Source organism: Chanodichthys erythropterus, chromosome 22 (assembly GCF_024489055.1).
Source record: "Chanodichthys erythropterus isolate Z2021 chromosome 22, ASM2448905v1, whole genome shotgun sequence".
In the NCBI taxonomy this organism is placed as follows: domain Eukaryota; kingdom Metazoa; phylum Chordata; class Actinopteri; order Cypriniformes; family Xenocyprididae; genus Chanodichthys; species Chanodichthys erythropterus.
In genome coordinates this window covers 24,521,311-24,539,473 of record NC_090242.1, presented here as the reverse complement: position 1 = coordinate 24,539,473, position 18,163 = coordinate 24,521,311, and the positions used below count along the sequence as shown (strand labels likewise).

Here is an 18,163-nt window from a genome sequence, read left to right as displayed (position 1 = left end):
AGCTGGAATCTGAAGGATCTGGAGAGATTCTGCATGAAGGAATGGACTCTGATCTCTTGTCAGGTGTTCTCCAAACTCATCAGGCATTATAGAAGAAGATCAGAGCTGTTACCTTGGCAAACGGACATTGCAAAAATGATTGGATAAAAGGGTGCCAATAATTGTGGCCAACGAGTTTTGGAAATAAACATTTATTTTATAATGTGATTTCCCCCCCACATTCAATTATTTTCCTTCAATGAAAGGTTATAATTTTGTTAATTTTATGAATTAAAGATTAAAAGAATAAACAATGCATTTATTTTTACAGTCATCTTTGATCATATTTACCAAGGGTGCCAATAATTCTGACCACAACTGTATATGCTTATATAACTTTTGTATGAGTGCTATTGTTCCAAATATCAACAAAGATATAACATATATACATAGAATATAGATATATTAATAAGTGTAATATTCTCTAACTAGAATTAGGGGGTTAAAACAATTAATAATACTACATTTAACAGTAACGTTTATATAATAAAAACACATACATAGTCTATACTGCTTCAAACTGTTTATTTGCAAACCAAATAACAATCTTCTTAAACCAGTAATGCAAACAGCAGTAATCAGGAGGGTAAAAGCAGAATTTCAATAATTCATACAGCCGCTTGTGTCACCATCCATTGTGAGTTTAGATGGTTCTTGTTAGCTACAGGCTTCTTTGATGAGAGTAATTATGTGCTTTTTTTTTTAAACAAAGGGGATATTTTTTAAAATATTATTCAGTATTTATAGGACATCATTTATACAGCATAAAGGCACTATGCCTCGCTCTGTCTCTGATATATTAACATATTTACATAAATATAAAACAGAACAAAAATACAAAAGGCAAACCCGGTCACCTCTCTCTGGTAGCAGATTCCAGGCACTTTCCTGTAAACTCAAATTAGTGCAGTTGAACGGCACATCTTATAGTTCCTAAAATGGCATTTGAAAGCCACAAAATCATGAACAGTAATCTCACATTTATGCCATACAGTCAAATCTTCAGTGCAGACTCTCAAAAGACATGCATACAAAAAAGCCTTCATCACCTGTCTGAATGTTACTAACAGAGGGCTCTTTAAAAAGACATACTGAATGATATTGTAAGATCTTATATCAAACAAGCAAAATACTTTGGTCCTTGGAAGAGTTTTTCATTATAAAGAATGTGTCTAACATATGTTTGAAGGAAACTCTCTAAGATAAAAAAATCCCAAAACAATCTCATAGTGTGGCAGCTACAGGCTTCAAACTCTTTTCCCTTCTATACTTCACACATACTTTTACTGCTATTCTTTCTTAAGATTCACAACACATTCATACAAGTACTCTTGACATTCAAGATTACCTACTTGTCTCTTTCCACAGCAAAATTGTTTCAATTTTGGTTAAACGAAAAACAAAAAAGTACTCTGGCAGAACCTACTTTAAAGTAGGTGAATTGAGAAATCCAAGGTGTCATTACAGTAACAAACAAAAGGCTCCTTGAATCACAGTGAAGAGCATGTCTGCTTGTAAAGTATTTGCTGGAATGGGTGTCTGTTCAATGGCATGACCTTTAAAAGAGATCAGAAATGCTTTTCTCCCATCCTCTGTATAGTTATATGCGTGTAATACTACTGTTCTGGACAAGAAGCAAGATGGGACTTTCACCATCTGGTGGTCCTTAGGATGATCCTCCATGTCCTTTCAGAGTCATTCTGCTGTTCAGCTCATGCAGGATAGAGTAAAAAGGTGGGTGGAACTTTCTTAGGGCACTGAAGAGAATTCCATTCTCTGTACACTTAAGTTACAAATCAATGTTATTTCATTTTGGCACAGATGTCTCTATTTCCTTTGATTCTTGCTGACTCATGTTAGGTCCTGTGGAGTAAAGAAAGAGAGAGTGAGCTTAAACTGGTTAAAAAAAGATGTGGATGCCATCTGTATAGGTGCATGCAGTACCCTCTTTGCCCATGATCCTCCTCTACCCAAGCCACGATTTTCCCTTCCCAGCCAGGCACCACAGCATCATCCAGGAAAACCTGAGAAAAGCCATTCATCTCCATTACTTACTGTTTATACATTATATGTAACATTTTTATTTAAAATTTATTTATATCATTGGTTCTCAACTTTTTTGATTGTTCAAACAACATATTTTTAACAGAAACTGGAAATGTTGCTATAGATAATTTAAAGGTGCAGTAAGCAACTTCTGAGCAATGCTATTGAAAATGTAAATATTTTCAACAGCGTTAAAAACACCTAAAGAAACAATTTTGTGAATATTTGTTAGTTGTCTGTCCTGTGTGTGTGCAGAAAAAAAATACTGTGTTTGTACATAGTCCTAGGCTGTGTAAATAGGAGAAAAATCAAATGATTTCCACCGAACGGTACGGTTCAGTTCAGTACAGTACGGTTCGGGATGGCAAACCCTGTTCCGGCTTGCGTTTCCACCGCCAACAGTACCCTTACTTGATAGGGGTGATGTATGGAAAGTAGCAATCAATGTCAGAAAGTGAAAGTAAACATCAAAGGAGGACATACAGCAGCTTTGTTTGAGCAAAGGCTGAAGGCTGCAGAAGGAAAAACAGCTGGAAAAATACACACCGGGTTGCAACGGTAATGCATTGTCATTCACCTGTGTAGCACAAGCAAGGGACGATTCTCTGTCAACCAATCAACATTCTGCAGTGAGTGTAGCTCCACCCTTTTGTTACTGGTACTATTGTGCTTGGTACCCTTACGGAAGGCTCCCAAATATGTGGTATGATACATTTCGGAATTAGGGTACCGTTCACAACTTCTGACAATGGAAACTGCAAAAATTGCGTACCGTACTGAACTGTACCGCTCGGTGGAAACGAGCCAAAAGTGGATTGGACTAGCGACAAATCTAGCAACTCCTTGGACAAACTTTATCTAGATCTATATTTATATTAACATACATCAGTGGACTCGCCAGTTTGACGTGATCTAGCGACATTTAGCGACCAGTTTAAGCTACTTTCAACTGAACGCAATAGAGTGCCCCAGGGATGACGCATTTTTGTAGGCAAAACCCGGAAGCGAGTTAGCATTTTAGGAGTTCTGGTTCCAACGCCGTCAAGTCTATGGGTTTTTTGAATGGGTTTTTGCTAAATCGCTTGAAATAACGTCTGTGGTTAACAAAGCCCCTAAATACTTTCACGTTTTGATCTATGACATAAAACACACCAGATATAACCAACTTGTGAGTTTTTAAACTTTTACTGTGTCTTAAAATCGGCGGTTGCTAACAAATTGCTAAAAGGGACTACTTCCTTTGGCGGGGACTTCAGACGTCATCATTAAAAACGGGACATTTGAACAGCATTTCTCATGAAAAAGTGGAAAAGTATTCATAACAGCACAGATCATAATCAGTGAGCATGTTTTTAAATAGAGTTGTTTTTTAAATACAGTTTGAGGAAGCTTGGTGGTGACGACGTTGATCCGCGACCATGGTGTGCTGTAGTCCGTTTATAGCCTACTGTTAGCCTTTTATATCTGACGACTTTATTTAGGCTTCAAAATCTATAAATGTTGTGTTAACTTGTAAAGATTATCTTGATAGAAAAAACGTGTAAGTGTCATAACCCTTTGTTAAACACAGAGCTTATTTTCTGCGATTTTCCAAAAGTCTATGGGAAAAATGCATAGGCTTTCGATCGAGGGAACCCGTGCGCTGCTAACGTCCGGGTTGGCCTACAAAAACGCGTCATCCCTGGGGCACTCTATTGACCCTTCGCTAAGCCACGCCCGAAAACCGCCACAGGCTGATCGTGGTTTAGCAACCGTTACTAGGCGCGGGAGGTCTGTCAAGCTTTCGAGCGAGGGAACATGCCGAAGCGTTGTGCTTATGGATTGTGTTAACCTGATACCCGGTATCCTAAAAGTTTGGACGGGGTGATGGAATTTTTTTCCCTTCTGGACACCTAAAACCCAAGTGGAGAAATGCCAGTGTTCTGAAAATTTGTGTTACCCTGTCAGATTTTGCTACCTCTCATTGAAACAGTAGTTAACGTTAACAAAATCTGACAAAATCCGAAAAATGCAAACGTTCCCTATCAGATTGTGCTTCCAGTGTGATATTAACGTGGTCTATAGCTTTATTAACATCTACACCTAACGTTACCCCATCACTAAACCTACCCTTACAATAATGCATATACTGTAATTTTGTGTTATTTATCATGACAACAATGATGTAATATTGATCTGACGAGTAGGTTAGCTAGCTAGCTAACTCAGCACATCATTGTTTGGAAATGATGACGGTTCTTTGTTCATAATGCATATATTTGAACGTGAAATAAAATGATTAAAAAGGCAAGACGGAGTTACGTTAGCCTTGCGTGCTAAAAATATAAGCGGGATGCAAATCGGTCAGGCTAACGTCTTGTGTTTATTTCACAAGACTTATGGATAAGCTGTTTGATTTATAATTATTAGGTTATTTTCACAAATTTCACTTAACCTGCTGTGGATGAACAAAGCTTTTCCTCAATAAATTGTGTGTTTCCCATTTGAATGGTCAGCGTATGAGGCGGCTGCTGCTTGCACTTCATCGGTTGCATATTATGTCGTGGATATATCCATCGAATGCATACTGCAGTCCCTTTTGTCTTGCTCTCTCAGATATTTCACCTGTTCGCCAAAAATGACTAATTATCTCCTTGAAAATGTCTGACACCGGTGCTTACATACAGTACGCACCAGACGCGAAAGCTTGACAGGCGTAGCAACAGTAACTAAGGAGAGCGGGGCTTAGCGAAGGGTCCATTGGCAACACTGATGGAGCACCATAAATGTACTTGTAGCCAATCAGCAGTAGGGGGCGAGAGAGAGAGTTAACAAGTGGGATATTTGTAGAAAGACTATAGAAAAACAGATGGCTGAGATATTACCAAAAAGGAAAAGGTCAGAGGCATATGACTGGAAAAAGAAGAGTTATGACAAGGCAAGAGCTTCAGGACCCATGTTAATACTGGGAAAGCTTTTCAGCGCTGGAGAGACGGCAAGGTCTGAAAATGCATGCTGAGGTTGCTTTGTTTCTGCTCGATAAGTGAGTAACTTTTTTTTGGGCTGTTTCAATCTGATTCATCCATATTTGCGCAAGCTGTCAGATGCGCCAGCTAGCAGTTGCTCATGTTGCATAGAGTGTTTGTTATTTTGGGGGCGGAGCAGTGAAGGGAGGGGTGTGTTTGTTTGGGTGGCGATTTCGAATATCAACACTGTTTCTCAGAAATCACTTACTGCACCATTAAAGGGATAGTTCACCCAAAAATGAAAATTTGATGTTTATCTGCTTACCCCCAGGGCAACCAAGATGTAGGTGACTTTGTTTCTTCAGCAGAACACAAATTATGATTTTTAACTCCAACCGTTGCCGTCTGACAGTCTTATAATGCAAGTGAATGGTAACACAATTTATAAGAGTCGAAAAACCTTGCATAGACAAGTCCAAATTAAACCCTGCGGCTCGTGACGACACATTGATGTCCTAAGACACGAAACAATCGGTTTGTGCGAGAAACCGCACAGTATTTATATCATTTTTACCTCTAATATACCGCTATGTCCAACTGCATTCAGCATTCGCTTAGTGAGGTCTGATCGTGCTCTGACAACGGCAGTGATGTCTAGCACTCATTGAAGTATAAGCACGAGACATCACTGCCGTTGTCAGAGCGCGATCAGACCACACTAAGCGAATGCTGAATGCAGTTATAAATATATATAAATACTGTTCGGTTTCTCGCACAAACTGATCGTTTTTGTGTCTTAGGACATCAATGTGCCGTCACGAGCCGCAGGGTTTAATTTGGATTTGTCTAAACATATTTTTTGACTCTTATAAATTGCGTTACCATTCACTCGCATTATAAGACTGTCAGACGGCAACGGTTGGAGTTAAAAATCCTAATTTGTGTTCTACTGAAGAAACAAAGTCACCTACATCTTGGTTGCCCTGGGGGTAAGCAGATAAACATCAAATTTTCATTTTTGGGTGAACTATCCCTTTAATTAACCACAATTCATTTTGTGATTTCAGAAAGTTTCACAAAGTTTGTGTTCTTCAATAAAAAACAATAGTGTTTGTATTGAACTTTCTAGAATAACAAAATTAATTGTTTCATTTATTTTCATGAATCTCCAAGGAATATATATTATTATAATTCTGTTAATAATATTATATTATGCATTGAGAGGAAAAAAGACATATAATTTCAGTTTACATAAAAATTAATATAAAAATTACTCATTTTTAATAATATTAATTCTGATTATGTTATTATTATTAATAATATATTATTTAGATTTAGATTAATAGATTACTTAAAAAGTTTGCTGAGGCCTCCTGGTTGAGAACCACTGATTTAGATGCTTCAATATATAAAGAGAAAACATCCTGGTGATTGATTATGTGGTATTACCTCTTCCTTCACGGTACCAAACTCTGGATCCAGTGCTTTAAAATGGTATCGATAATTGCCTTCCCGATCTAAGGCATCCTTGAAGTCTCGCAAAGTTACCTCCCCCAACCTGCCGTCATAAGACAATGCACAATTTCATAGCTCATACCTAAAGTATAATGAATTTTAGTGATTTAAAGCTGAAGACCCATTCAAGCCAAATATATGTGTAACAAAGAGTCTGACTGACCTCTTGGGGATGTTGAACATGAATGGTGTGAGTGAGCGGTCAGTAAAGTACAGGACTTTGGTGCATGCTGATGAGTTTAGTGCAGGGCTGCTGTGAGAATGAGCAATTTCTGTAAGTGAGCAGAGGAGATTATTCAATTTAGTAGTGTTTTTTTACATGCAGCAAATTTTTCCCTGAGGTCATTGTGCTATAAAAACATACTGTAAGATTCAGAGCTAAAAATTTCTGTTAGCACAAAAACGGCTTCTATTGAAACCAATCTGGAAAAGCAACTCATTTTGTACTTCTGGGTTTTTAATATTACGTAACAGAGATGAATACATCAGCCAAGACTGCCTGCGCTATCAGATCAACGTCTACTTCTGCATCATTGCTTCTTTAGCCCCACCCACTCATATGTTACTACAGAATCACTGGACTAAAAATAAAATTACTTTTCAAGGAATGTGCCAGTTTATTTTCAACTACGTGAATGTCTCAGTTGAGGATGATTTGTTCAGTACATTTCACTATGGATTCTTGGGTAAACCAGTCACACTTCAACACAGGCTTTGCAAAAAGACTTTTACAGAAAGATATAGACCCGACAGTAATGCCAGTAACAGTGATTTTTGATATGCGAGGACTCACGAACAATGGTTTCTTGCTGTTTAAAGGCCAGTGACTAAATGGTCAAATTCACATTGTTCCTCTTAGTCCTGTCATTCCCTGTTTTGGGATTAGGATGTGTGCTTACTGGAAGTAGGAGGCCAGGAGTCTCGATCTGAGTGAGATGCTTTATGTCCTGGAGATTTGCCTCGGGTCTACAAAGAAACAAATTGTTTTAAAACCAAAGAATTCTGGGACAAAGTAGATCGGGTGCAAAACCCGCTGTGTGAGAAAGAACATTCCTCGTACCCTCCTTTCCTGTTTGTGCCGTGTTTCCAGGTCATAGAGGCGATCCATCAGGCTGGCCACACCTTGCTCAAGGGTGTCCAGAGTGTGATGCTGAGGGTCGTGACCTCCAAAGCTGTTCCTCAGACTACGCAGAGCATCTCTTACTAACTGCAGCTCCTCGGCCTACAGAGACACAATTACATAAGCTCTCTCTATATAATATTATATAATTGAAAAAAGGTGTAAGGCTTATTTACCCCATGGTGTGGTTTTGATGTGACTGGTGGGTGCGAGTAGCCATTGTTTTGCGAGCAAGGAAGCTGAAACAAAAGACAAGTCTTAACTTGAAACTTTAATGATTAATGGAAACACTAAATATACTCTGCAATGTGTGAAAACAAACAGCTGTGGGGAAAATTGTCTAATATTTTTAGATGCATTACCTCAGTGTCATGGCTCATTAACTCTTTGAGAATACTCTCCTTGTGCTCCAGCTCCCTCTGCAGGCAAGCCTGAGAAACACAGAGACATTCTCTTTTACACACAACCGTGCTAGAAAAACAAGTGCAGGAGTCTTCAGCTACATAATGAGCTAAACAGGTTAGTCATTAGGGCTCAACAATAAGGATTTTTCTTTAGGCTGGGCATAAATATTCTAATATTTATGAACGAGACAAATGTAGAATAAATCATTTAGTTTTAAGTTAAACTTTTATATAGTTTTGTTAAAATTAAATGTTAATTTGCAATAATAGCTGTACATTTTACTTGACATGCATAAATTCATAAACAAATGACCTCCTGGTCCTCATACCATCTATAAGGAGGATTTTATTCACACAGGAACAACAATTCTGTTGCATCATGTCTCACACCATTATGTTAAGATTTCAAAACCATCTAGCAGTTTTTAGAGGTAATAACAGGCTCTCCTTTCCACCCCCTCACTCTTTTTGTACTTGTACATAGAAGCTCTATGCATGTGCAAACTGAATTGACTTGGCTATGCGTGTCGGTTCCATCAACTAGCCCAAACCTTTTTAACTCTGGGTGAGTTAAAATTTTTATGATGTTAAATCGTGACATTATCCATCTTGCTGCTTCTGTTAGGAAAGCAATAACTATCCTGCATTTCCATTCCCAGCATGCAGCTGAACTCCTACACAGCTGCTGCAATAGTTGAGCCTGCAGATTCTGTTTGATGTTGTACCTGCCGGCTGCTGCTGTCTGTCAGCTTGCGCAGTGCCTCATCCAGCTTCTGCTGTTGCTGCTGCAGAAGTCGATCCTTTTGGCCCAGTTCTTTCTGTGCAGCACAAAGACAGTGAGTTTAAATACATTATAGGAAGAGATGTGGTTTAATCAGGAAAGCTGTATGATAAAAATAAATAAATAAATAAATCAGCAATTGAGCATCTTTTAATATGGGAGAAGCTACTTTGTAGCTTGTCAAGCTACTCATAAGTCAATCTACCCTTTTGAAAAAGTAGTTAGCTTACACTACAATTTACTAATAAGAAGTAGTAAGAAAACTTAAGATATTTAAAGGGTTAGTTCACCCAAAAATGAAAATTCTGTCATTTATTACTCACCCTCATGCCATTCCACACCCGTAATGCCTTTGTTAATCTTCTGAACACAAATGAAGATATTTTAGTTGAAATCCGATGGCTCAGTGAGGCCAGCATAGCCAGCAATGACATTTCCTCTCTCAAGATCCATTAATGTACTAAAAACATATTTAAATCAGTTCATGTGAGTACAGTGGTTCAATGTTAATATTATAAAGTGACGAGAATATTTTTGGTGCGAAAAAAACAACAACAAAATAACGATTTATATAGTGATGGCTGTTTTCAAAACACTGCTTCAGGAAGCTTCAAAGCGTTATGAATCTTTTGTGTCGAATCATGACTCTGATCGCGTGTTAAACCGCCAAACTCACATGACTTTGGTGCTCCGAACCGCTGATTCGACACAAAAGATTCATAATGCTTCGAAGCTTCATGAAGCAGTGTTTTGAAATCGGCCATCACTATATAAGTCGTTATTTTGTTTTTTTGGTGCATTAAAAATATTCTCGTCGCTTTATAATATTAATATTTAACCACTGTAATCACATGAACTGATTTAAATATATGTTTTTAGTACATTAATGGATCTTGAGAGAGGAAATGTCATTGCTGGCTATGATCGGATTTCATCAAAAATATCTTAATTTGTGTTCTGAAGATGAACGAAGGTCTTACGGGTGTGGAACAGCATGAGTGTGAGTAATAAATGACATGATTTTCATTTTTGGGTGAACTAACCCTTTAAGGGGTGAGGAAAAAGCATATTTCAGTATTTAGATAATAACTTTCTAAATGTATAAATACCAGATAATGGTTCAATTTATTTATTTATTAAACAATCAGAGCAAATAAATACTATCTGGCCAAAAAAACAAAGAGAATCTCAATTAAGGTTACAACATTAAATTGATGAATTAACACTAAATAATCGCCAATAAAACTAGAAAACACTATATTATTATATAAAAAACAAACAAAAACACAGTAAAATTCATAGAATTAGAATAAATACCATATATTATGGTAATGTTTTGTGATAAACATTATACTTTGGATATCACTATAAAAAAGCGATACAAAACATGCCTTATATTCACTGAGAATTCTGCTCCTCTCCTCTAGCTTCCTCTGTAGCTCAGCCTGAGAAGATATACAGAGATATTACTTGACAACTGGTCTCAGAACTGAAGAGAATTTAATATGCATAGCATGAAGACAAATGCACTCACATTTTGTCCTGCCAGCTCATCTTTGGCCATACCGGTGCGCAGGAGTTCCTGTTTGAGCTGCAGGACTGAGGATTCCTGCACAGCCATACGCTGCTGAAGAGCATCCTAATGAAACAGTAAAGGGTTAATTACAACCTCAACATATCTAACTTGCTCTGCCTTATGCTTTCACGTGTGAGGGTCTTATTTTACAGTCTGTGTGGAGTTTGGAGATGAGTAAGACTCACTTTCACTCCTTGCAGGTTGCGAGCCTCCTGTTTGAACCTCAATAGCTCCCTCTGCACATAAATAAAATACATGTTAAAATAAAATAACTCCAGAGACTGTTTTAAAAATATCATCAGGACTTGACAAGATCAGCCCATCAATAAGTGACCACATAGTTTATTCTGTCAAATCAAACCAAAAATGAAATCATATTCAAAAATACATGAAAACACAGTCCAGAGATGGAAAAGTAATATGTTACACTGTGTTTCCAGCAGAACTAATATTTTGTTGAATAAAAGTATTAATTTCTTTCCAAAATCTTACTGACCCCAAACTTTTGAATGGTATTATATTATATATTTATGTAATATTTATATTATACATATTCTTTGATTTATTTATTTTGCTCCCTACTGCAAAATCTAAACATCTCATATGTGCCACACTTAAATTGTACAAAACTTAGAAAAATAATAATGTGAAAGCAGACCTTTAGATCTTGACTCTCCTCCATACTCTGGTCCAGACGACTTCGTATTACAACCTGTAGCACAACAACAGAGGGATTTTGCTGCTTCAGAACAAAACCACCATAACTACAGCACACATATTACACTAAACACAGAACGAACGAGTTCACACGACAACCTTATATAAAAAAGTGAAGAACTAGAAGAGGGAAACAGACATTGTAGGAGAGAAGGGAGGAAACGGATACCTGCGTCTCTCCCACAAACAAAGCAAAGTTCACCGTGAGAGTAACATGATCTGCCCTGACAGAGCTTAGTGAAAGAGCAGGAGAGAATGAGAGCGATGGAGGGAGGGAGGGGCATAGGAAGTCACATATTATCAAGAGGGAGGGATATGCAGGATATGGAAGAAAAAGGGGCCAATTTGGGGTAAAACACAAATGTGACAGAAATAAAGATACGCACCAGTTGCTGCTCCGCATTTTCAACTCCCTCACCCAGACTAAGCGACACCTCCTGCTCATCCTCAGGTAATGAACCGTGCAGAAGAAGAGCCTACAAAACACACGGAACCATCTGTTACGAGCCATAAGCTCTCTTGAAGCGATACAGACTAAATTAGGTGATAATATATGTTAGTGTCACCTGTAGGCTGGACACCATTTTCCGTGCCTCCTGCATCTCCCTCTCCAGCTGCTCCTGCTGCTCACACAGTTTGTCCTCCCAGGTGAAGTCACCAGCTGGACCATCATGCCCTGAGACAATGGCCTGGTCACACAGGGCCAATTTCACTGTGTCCTCTAATGGTTAACAGGGATAGATCAACACTGTTGTATGTGGACAAGACCATCAATGTCCAGATGATTGATTGAAATGGATCAATACCTGACTTAATGGTTTTCTCCCTGCATAAAGTGTCTAACAGTCCTGCCTTCACGTCTGATAGGCTGACTGAGTCTTTGGGACTGTGAGTGGGGCTCGGTGAACTGAGGCTGTGGAAATAAAAAGAAAAGTACAGTTACTAAGTTAAAATTTGTCTAACACATGCTTTTTTATTATACCGTTGTATATATTTCACATCCATTTTATATATTTTATTTATTTTAAATTAATTAATGCTTTTTATATTTTAATTTAATTTAATTTAATTATTCCAGCTCAACCTAACTTTAGATTTTAAATGTGCTTTATTAATAAATTACTTGTTTTTATAGATAATTATTAATACATACAAAACACTAAGCAACAGTTTGCTAAAAAAACTGTCATCAATTCACTTACCCTCTTGTGGCTCAAAATCTGTATGACTTTATATAAGATGTTTTGAAGAATGTTTTCAAGCTCCAAAAAGGCTTTCAAGCTCCAAAAAGAATTCATTATATTGTGATAAAGTATACAGGTCAATTACATGACGGGTCATTTTTTTCTCCAAAGGCCTTAATAATAATAAAAAACAAAGATATGACATCCAAAGTATGTAAGGTAGTACAACTACATTTCTTTTATTGAATCCAAAAGGGTTTAATTATATTTTGTTACATATAAAGGTATTTTAAAGATTTTGAAGTGTCAAAATGTAATTCGGTTTAACGGTCCAAAGGCCAATACAGCCATTACATTTGTGATTAAAATATCTTAAAATGTAATGTGTAATATATATATATATATATATATATATATATTTTTTTTTTTTTTTTTTTATTCTGGCATGATTTTATAACATCATATCTCAACAATGCAAAATGGTATTAAAATTCTGTGTAAAGGTTGTTAATTTCATTGATGTCATTTGGAGTAACCAATATAAAGGGACCATTTTGGATCATCTCATGTGTATTATGTGACAGGATGTGACATCATTCAGACACCTGCAAATGACCAAATGGTCATGAAGCAACGTAACTAACTCTCTGTTAACTATTTGAAAAATTCATGTTTTCACTTGCTCATACGCATGTCCTGAAACATCATGACATTCAGTACAACCGCTATATAACATGAAAAGTGTTGTACAGAATATAAAATGTTTGATTGTCCTATTGCTAGCTAGGTAGATATCAGCCTGTTAGCATTGTTTGAAAATATCATCATTCTGTTAAACCAAAAGTGTCGTTCGGTACAACCTAAATTTTGGTTAAACCGACTTTTTTCATGACAAATTTTCTCCATTTTGTAAAAAATTACAAATGCAGTGTTAATTGATTATAAAAACCACATAATCTCATTGTTAACACTTAATAAAAGTTCAAAATTAATTATTATTCTCCATTATGTTTTTTTACACTTAACCTTACTTCCTTATTCGTCAATGACCCATACGTTATACTCCAAGCTGAAGAACATCATACATTGTTTTAGGTAAACTGCAGTGTACACACTCTTCTGCGGGTTTGGAACAACATGAAGCTGAGTAACTGACAAAAAGTTGATTAATTTGAATCTCTTTAAATTAATTACCATGGAGTTGTTCCAAGAGCGAGTTACAATATCACAAAGACAGATGCTTTTGTAATATATGTTTATCAGGTGCTGCATCTGGTTTTTCAGAAAGGCAGAGCTAGATAAAAATAAACAGTCCTGAAGTGAAGGAGGAAAGTGCCTTTTAAAGTCAGTTGCCATGGAGACCCTTTGCAAATATGAACAGCCAAGTCTGTCAGGATCTGAGCTTCTGTTTGATCTGATGCCCTATCAATAATGCACCGTTAATCCATTTCAAAGGCACAGGCTTATGTGCCAATGTCTGGCATGCATGAAAATTATAACACCTTCAGTTTGATCTATGCTATACAGTGCTTCTGTATCAGTGTCAAACAAATGTTCATAAATATAGTCTCAAAATATACATGCTTTTCAATGGCTAGTTTGCTTTAAAAACTCATATAGACATTGTAAATGAAATCCATATAAATTCAGGGGTTTAATCTTCCAAAGAGACAAATACAAAGTTCTGTCATGAAACTCTAGATGGCACAGGCTGATAGTTCCTTAACTAAATCTGCTTGCTATCACATCATTCTCTATAGGGCATAGCTGATGTAACAATAGCCAATGAGGTCACTGCTCAACCTTCAAATACTTGGTCAGCATTGCTGTAGCAGTTTGCAGCACGCTTTCAGAAACCCTCCACCTTCCCCAGATCCACCTGTATAGATCTGCTACAGGTAATTAATGTACGCTATATTGTACAGCAGCAGCATGTCTTACTTGCTCACAGCAGCCTGTTGTATGTTTTGGCAGTAGCAAGTCCAGTATTTGGCTTAGCAAATAGCTATTTTCTTAAGTTATTTTCATGCCTAATTATGCCTGTTAAAATGTATTGTAGGAACTACTATTACTTTCACTGTTCATATTATTGCTCTATCATATTTTATCTTCAGTTTAATAGCACAGTGAATATTTAGAGCTGCTCCAGCAGGGCTAGTCAAGAGCAAATGAGTGATTTTCTCTTTATCTTTTGTTGTTTGTAGGTTTATTAGGCTGCTGTCACTTTAAGAACTGCATGTATCCAACATACTGTTACACAAGCATTTTCTTTCTCAACTTTTTATTTTCACTTAAGACATAACCGACTATGTTTAACAAGGAACTTGCCTATACGGGGCATATTTTGTGGGAATTTGTCCATCCAAGTGCAAGAAGTCATGAAAGAATACTCAATTTAATTGGCTATTCGCATGTTGTCTGAGAGGCAGCTTTCTGGGTGTGCGCTTTGATTGGTTCAAACAATTTTTCATATTTACGATGTTATTTACAATATATTTATGAACTTTTTGAAGTGTCAAAGTTGTGTTGGATCAGAAATCTATATTTCATTAAAAATATCTTCATTTGTGTTTTGAAGATGAACAGTCTTGTACATTTGTAATGACATAAGGGTGAGTAATTAATGTTTGAATTTTAATTTTTGGGTGAACTAACCCTTTAATTTTACACTATAAGTTTTCTGATCAGCATAGTAGCTCTTACAAACCCAAACATAGACAGTCTAAGAAACTAGAAGATAAAAAGTTGTTTGTGGCATCAGACTGTAAAACCTTCTTTAGTTCAAACAGGACCTTTATTTGTAAGAGTGTACAGTAGGAAAATGTGGGGAAGTATGAATAGAAAGATTTGTCAGTTTCAGTTTTCCACATGAATTAGACTAACAGAGGAGTGAAGGCTTGACATCACAATGTCTTTCAAGCCCTGGGGCGAAGGACACAAATCTAATCTCAACCCATGATGGGGCATCCAAGTGTAGCCCTGGCAGACCGGTCTGTGAGGGGACAGCAAAAGACTGCAGTGCCAACAACCTCACTCTTTCTCTGTCTGCTGTCTTCATGCATGCCAATTTAAAATCTCCCACATTGATTCTCCTCCAAGCAAAGTCACAAAAATGAAAGAACAGCCCTGCACCCTTTGACACAAATGACCTTCACATTAGACAGAGCGTGGTTCAATTCGGTTACAGTGAAATGTAACTGACATTTCACACACAGCAACACACAGAGCGAGTGGATCTTGCCTGGGTGACCTTTGGAGAATTCATGTTTATTTTCAGACAGATTAAGGCCTGGGGTTCCCCAAGTCAAACTTCATTGTGTGGATTTAGTGCAGCAGTTTAATAAAAAACAAAAAACAGCCTGAGTATATCAAGTCTGGAAATCTCCAAACATTTCTGGTGATGGATGAAAACAAAGGACCAAGGGTGATCCGCTTTGTCATCTTAACAAAGCAACAATGCTTCTTCTCGAAAGAAACAGAGAGCTTGTTGTTGTTGTTTTTTTTTGTTTAGTGTGTATGTTGTGCTGGCTCTCATTGTCCTGATCCAGGCTACAGACCGCAGAGACCCTGAAAGAGACAGCCCATCGCACTCCACATTACTTTCTTTGTTTTATTTTTCTCACGTTGCGGGGAGGGGGAAAGAGGGGCGCATTCTCTTTCAAAACCAAATCCAGACCCCCCTCCTGATTGTGACCCACACAGACACTAAAGACACTCACTTATTCAGTTCAGGTTCTCCACAATTTCATTCTCCCTTCTATGCTGCGTTTACCAGAGAAAAACATTATAATTAATAGATGGACACAGAGTGAACTGAAACTCATGTGATCCAAAAAAAAAAAAATCACTATTTAAGGGTTTTATACTGATCTTTGAACCACTGTTCTCAAAACAAGACTATAAAAACAATGTGCGCATTGATGTGAAACAGTTACTCCAACATAAAACAAAGTTAAATAATGGAGTAGAGGGTTTATTAAAGAGGAAATATATATATATATATATTTGTACATTTTCTGAAGAAAATGCAAGCGCAATTCTAGGGTGGTTGCCAGGGCGTTGCTAAGTGGTTGTATTATGTGCTTTTTATTGTGTTGCTGTGTGGTGGCTAGGGTGTTCTGGGCTGTTGTTTACTGGTTCATCCCTAAGTTTTAACAATATTCTGATCTTTAGATTTGAATCGAGTCCTTCCATTGTACACTTAAAAGTTTGTGGTCAGTAAGATCTCTGAAAGAAATTAATTTTATTTAGCAAGAATCAAAATTGATCAAAAGTGATAGTAAAGACGTTTATATATATATATATATATATATATATATATATATATATATATATATATATATATATATATATATATATATAAATTTTTAAGTATTTTGTTTTATTTCAAACAAGTTCTTTTCAATTTTCTATTCATCAAAGAATCATGAAAAAAATTCATCACAGTTTCTACAAAAATATTGCGCAGCAAAATTGCAATAATATTCCTTAAGAACAAAATCAGTATATCAGAATCGTTTCTGAAGGATCATGTGACAATGAAGACTGAAGTAATGGCTGCTCAAAATGCTTTGATATGCCATCACAGGAATATATTACATTTTAAAATATATTCAAATAGAAAACAGTAATAATTGTACTAATATTTCACAATATTATTGTTACTCAGCAAGATTTACTCAATAGTGGAGAAGATCAGCTTACACATTGTGTAATATTCAGGCTAGATGCTGGTTCAAATGCATCAGTAATGGTAAAAATTATGCTTAGCAAGCACCACTAACAAGACACTAAATTGTAAAAAAAAAAAAAAAAAAGAAATTTAGATTTAGCGTATGGTTCAACTGGCTGCCCAGAGGACATGAAATATAACACATTCAGCATTGCACAACCAAGCATTTCATTATAAGCATTTCAAATGGCCTTGAAGTGTACAATATCAGCAATTGCTGTTGCTGAAACATCCTTTATTCATAGCAAAGATGGAAAAATGACAACCAGGGAATGACTGACTGATTCCACTGGAGAGAAATCAAAGCAAACCCACAAAGCGATCTTCTAGTTATAAATAAAGAGTTGCTATAGCTGTTTTCTTTGGATGAAACATAAGCCTGCGCTGAGATCCTTTCTATGCAAAGTGTACTCGCTATTCTTTTTGAAATGCAAAACAAAAGAAACAATGTGCTCCATTTTTCATAAGCTACTGCAGCATGCACTGACTGGGTTTTATATAACCACTGATTTAATGCAATAGGAACATAAAGAACTGTTGCTTTATGATGAAGCTTGCCCTGATATTTCAGTCTTGCTTCAAGGAAGTTTTGCAGGAAACCCAGTAATCTCTTTAACAGAGCTCGCTGTGATCTTTGCAAAACATCTTCTGCACTGATAAATATTACTGGATCTCAGGACTTGCATATCAAAGTGAAAAAATGCCCAACAAGTGGTCCAATGCAAATAAACATATTCTGCTCTGAGATTTTCACAAGATTATTAAGTCTGAAGAGTCATTAAATAATTCTCATGAGAGCTCATCAGAAGTCCATCACAAACACAGGAGTCATTTGGAGGAACTGCAGGAAGCTCATTAAAGTATATTTACACTCCAGCGTTAGTAATTGGGCACAAGAGCCTGTGTTATTTAAAGAAAAAGGCCAACGTCAACATAACGGAAATACTCTGCTGCTAGGGTGAGAGTTCAGGAGTTATTTCACTTCTGGGAGGCTGTTTTGAAGACAAGAGTCTGAGCAGACATATCCGGCATTCTTTACACTGTTATATAGAAAACAAAATACAAGAACAAAACTATAGAGGATCATTCTTCCAATATTTCCTG

At 36.7% G+C, this 18,163-nt stretch overlaps 1 protein-coding gene across 2 annotated transcripts in view; it reads right to left on the bottom strand.

Annotated features, from left to right (window-relative positions):
• Window positions 1-251: 251 nt before the first annotated feature.
• dixdc1b (DIX domain containing 1b) overlaps window positions 252-18,163 on the bottom strand; it is a 34,317-nt gene continuing 16,405 nt past the window's right edge. Inside the window, exons 6-20 of one of the 2 annotated variants that reach the window (XM_067375492.1) lie at window positions 11,950-12,056; window positions 11,710-11,864; window positions 11,530-11,619; window positions 11,085-11,138; window positions 10,612-10,662; window positions 10,385-10,489; window positions 10,242-10,295; window positions 8,795-8,887; window positions 8,028-8,096; window positions 7,842-7,904; window positions 7,606-7,767; window positions 7,445-7,511; window positions 6,709-6,817; window positions 6,480-6,588; window positions 252-2,063 (exon numbers count right to left, since the gene is read on the bottom strand). In XM_067375492.1, the coding sequence (XP_067231593.1) occupies window positions 1,896-2,063; window positions 6,480-6,588; window positions 6,709-6,817; window positions 7,445-7,511; window positions 7,606-7,767; window positions 7,842-7,904; window positions 8,028-8,096; window positions 8,795-8,887; window positions 10,242-10,295; window positions 10,385-10,489; window positions 10,612-10,662; window positions 11,085-11,138; window positions 11,530-11,619; window positions 11,710-11,864; window positions 11,950-12,056 (1,456 nt within the window). In that variant the 3' untranslated portion in view covers window positions 252-1,895. Of the gene's footprint in view, window positions 2,064-6,479; window positions 6,589-6,708; window positions 6,818-7,444; window positions 7,512-7,605; window positions 7,768-7,841; window positions 7,905-8,027; window positions 8,097-8,794; window positions 8,888-10,241; window positions 10,296-10,384; window positions 10,490-10,611; window positions 10,663-11,084; window positions 11,139-11,529; window positions 11,620-11,709; window positions 11,865-11,949; window positions 12,057-18,163 lie in introns of those variants that run through there. The other variant, XR_010893558.1, reaches the window with a different exon arrangement.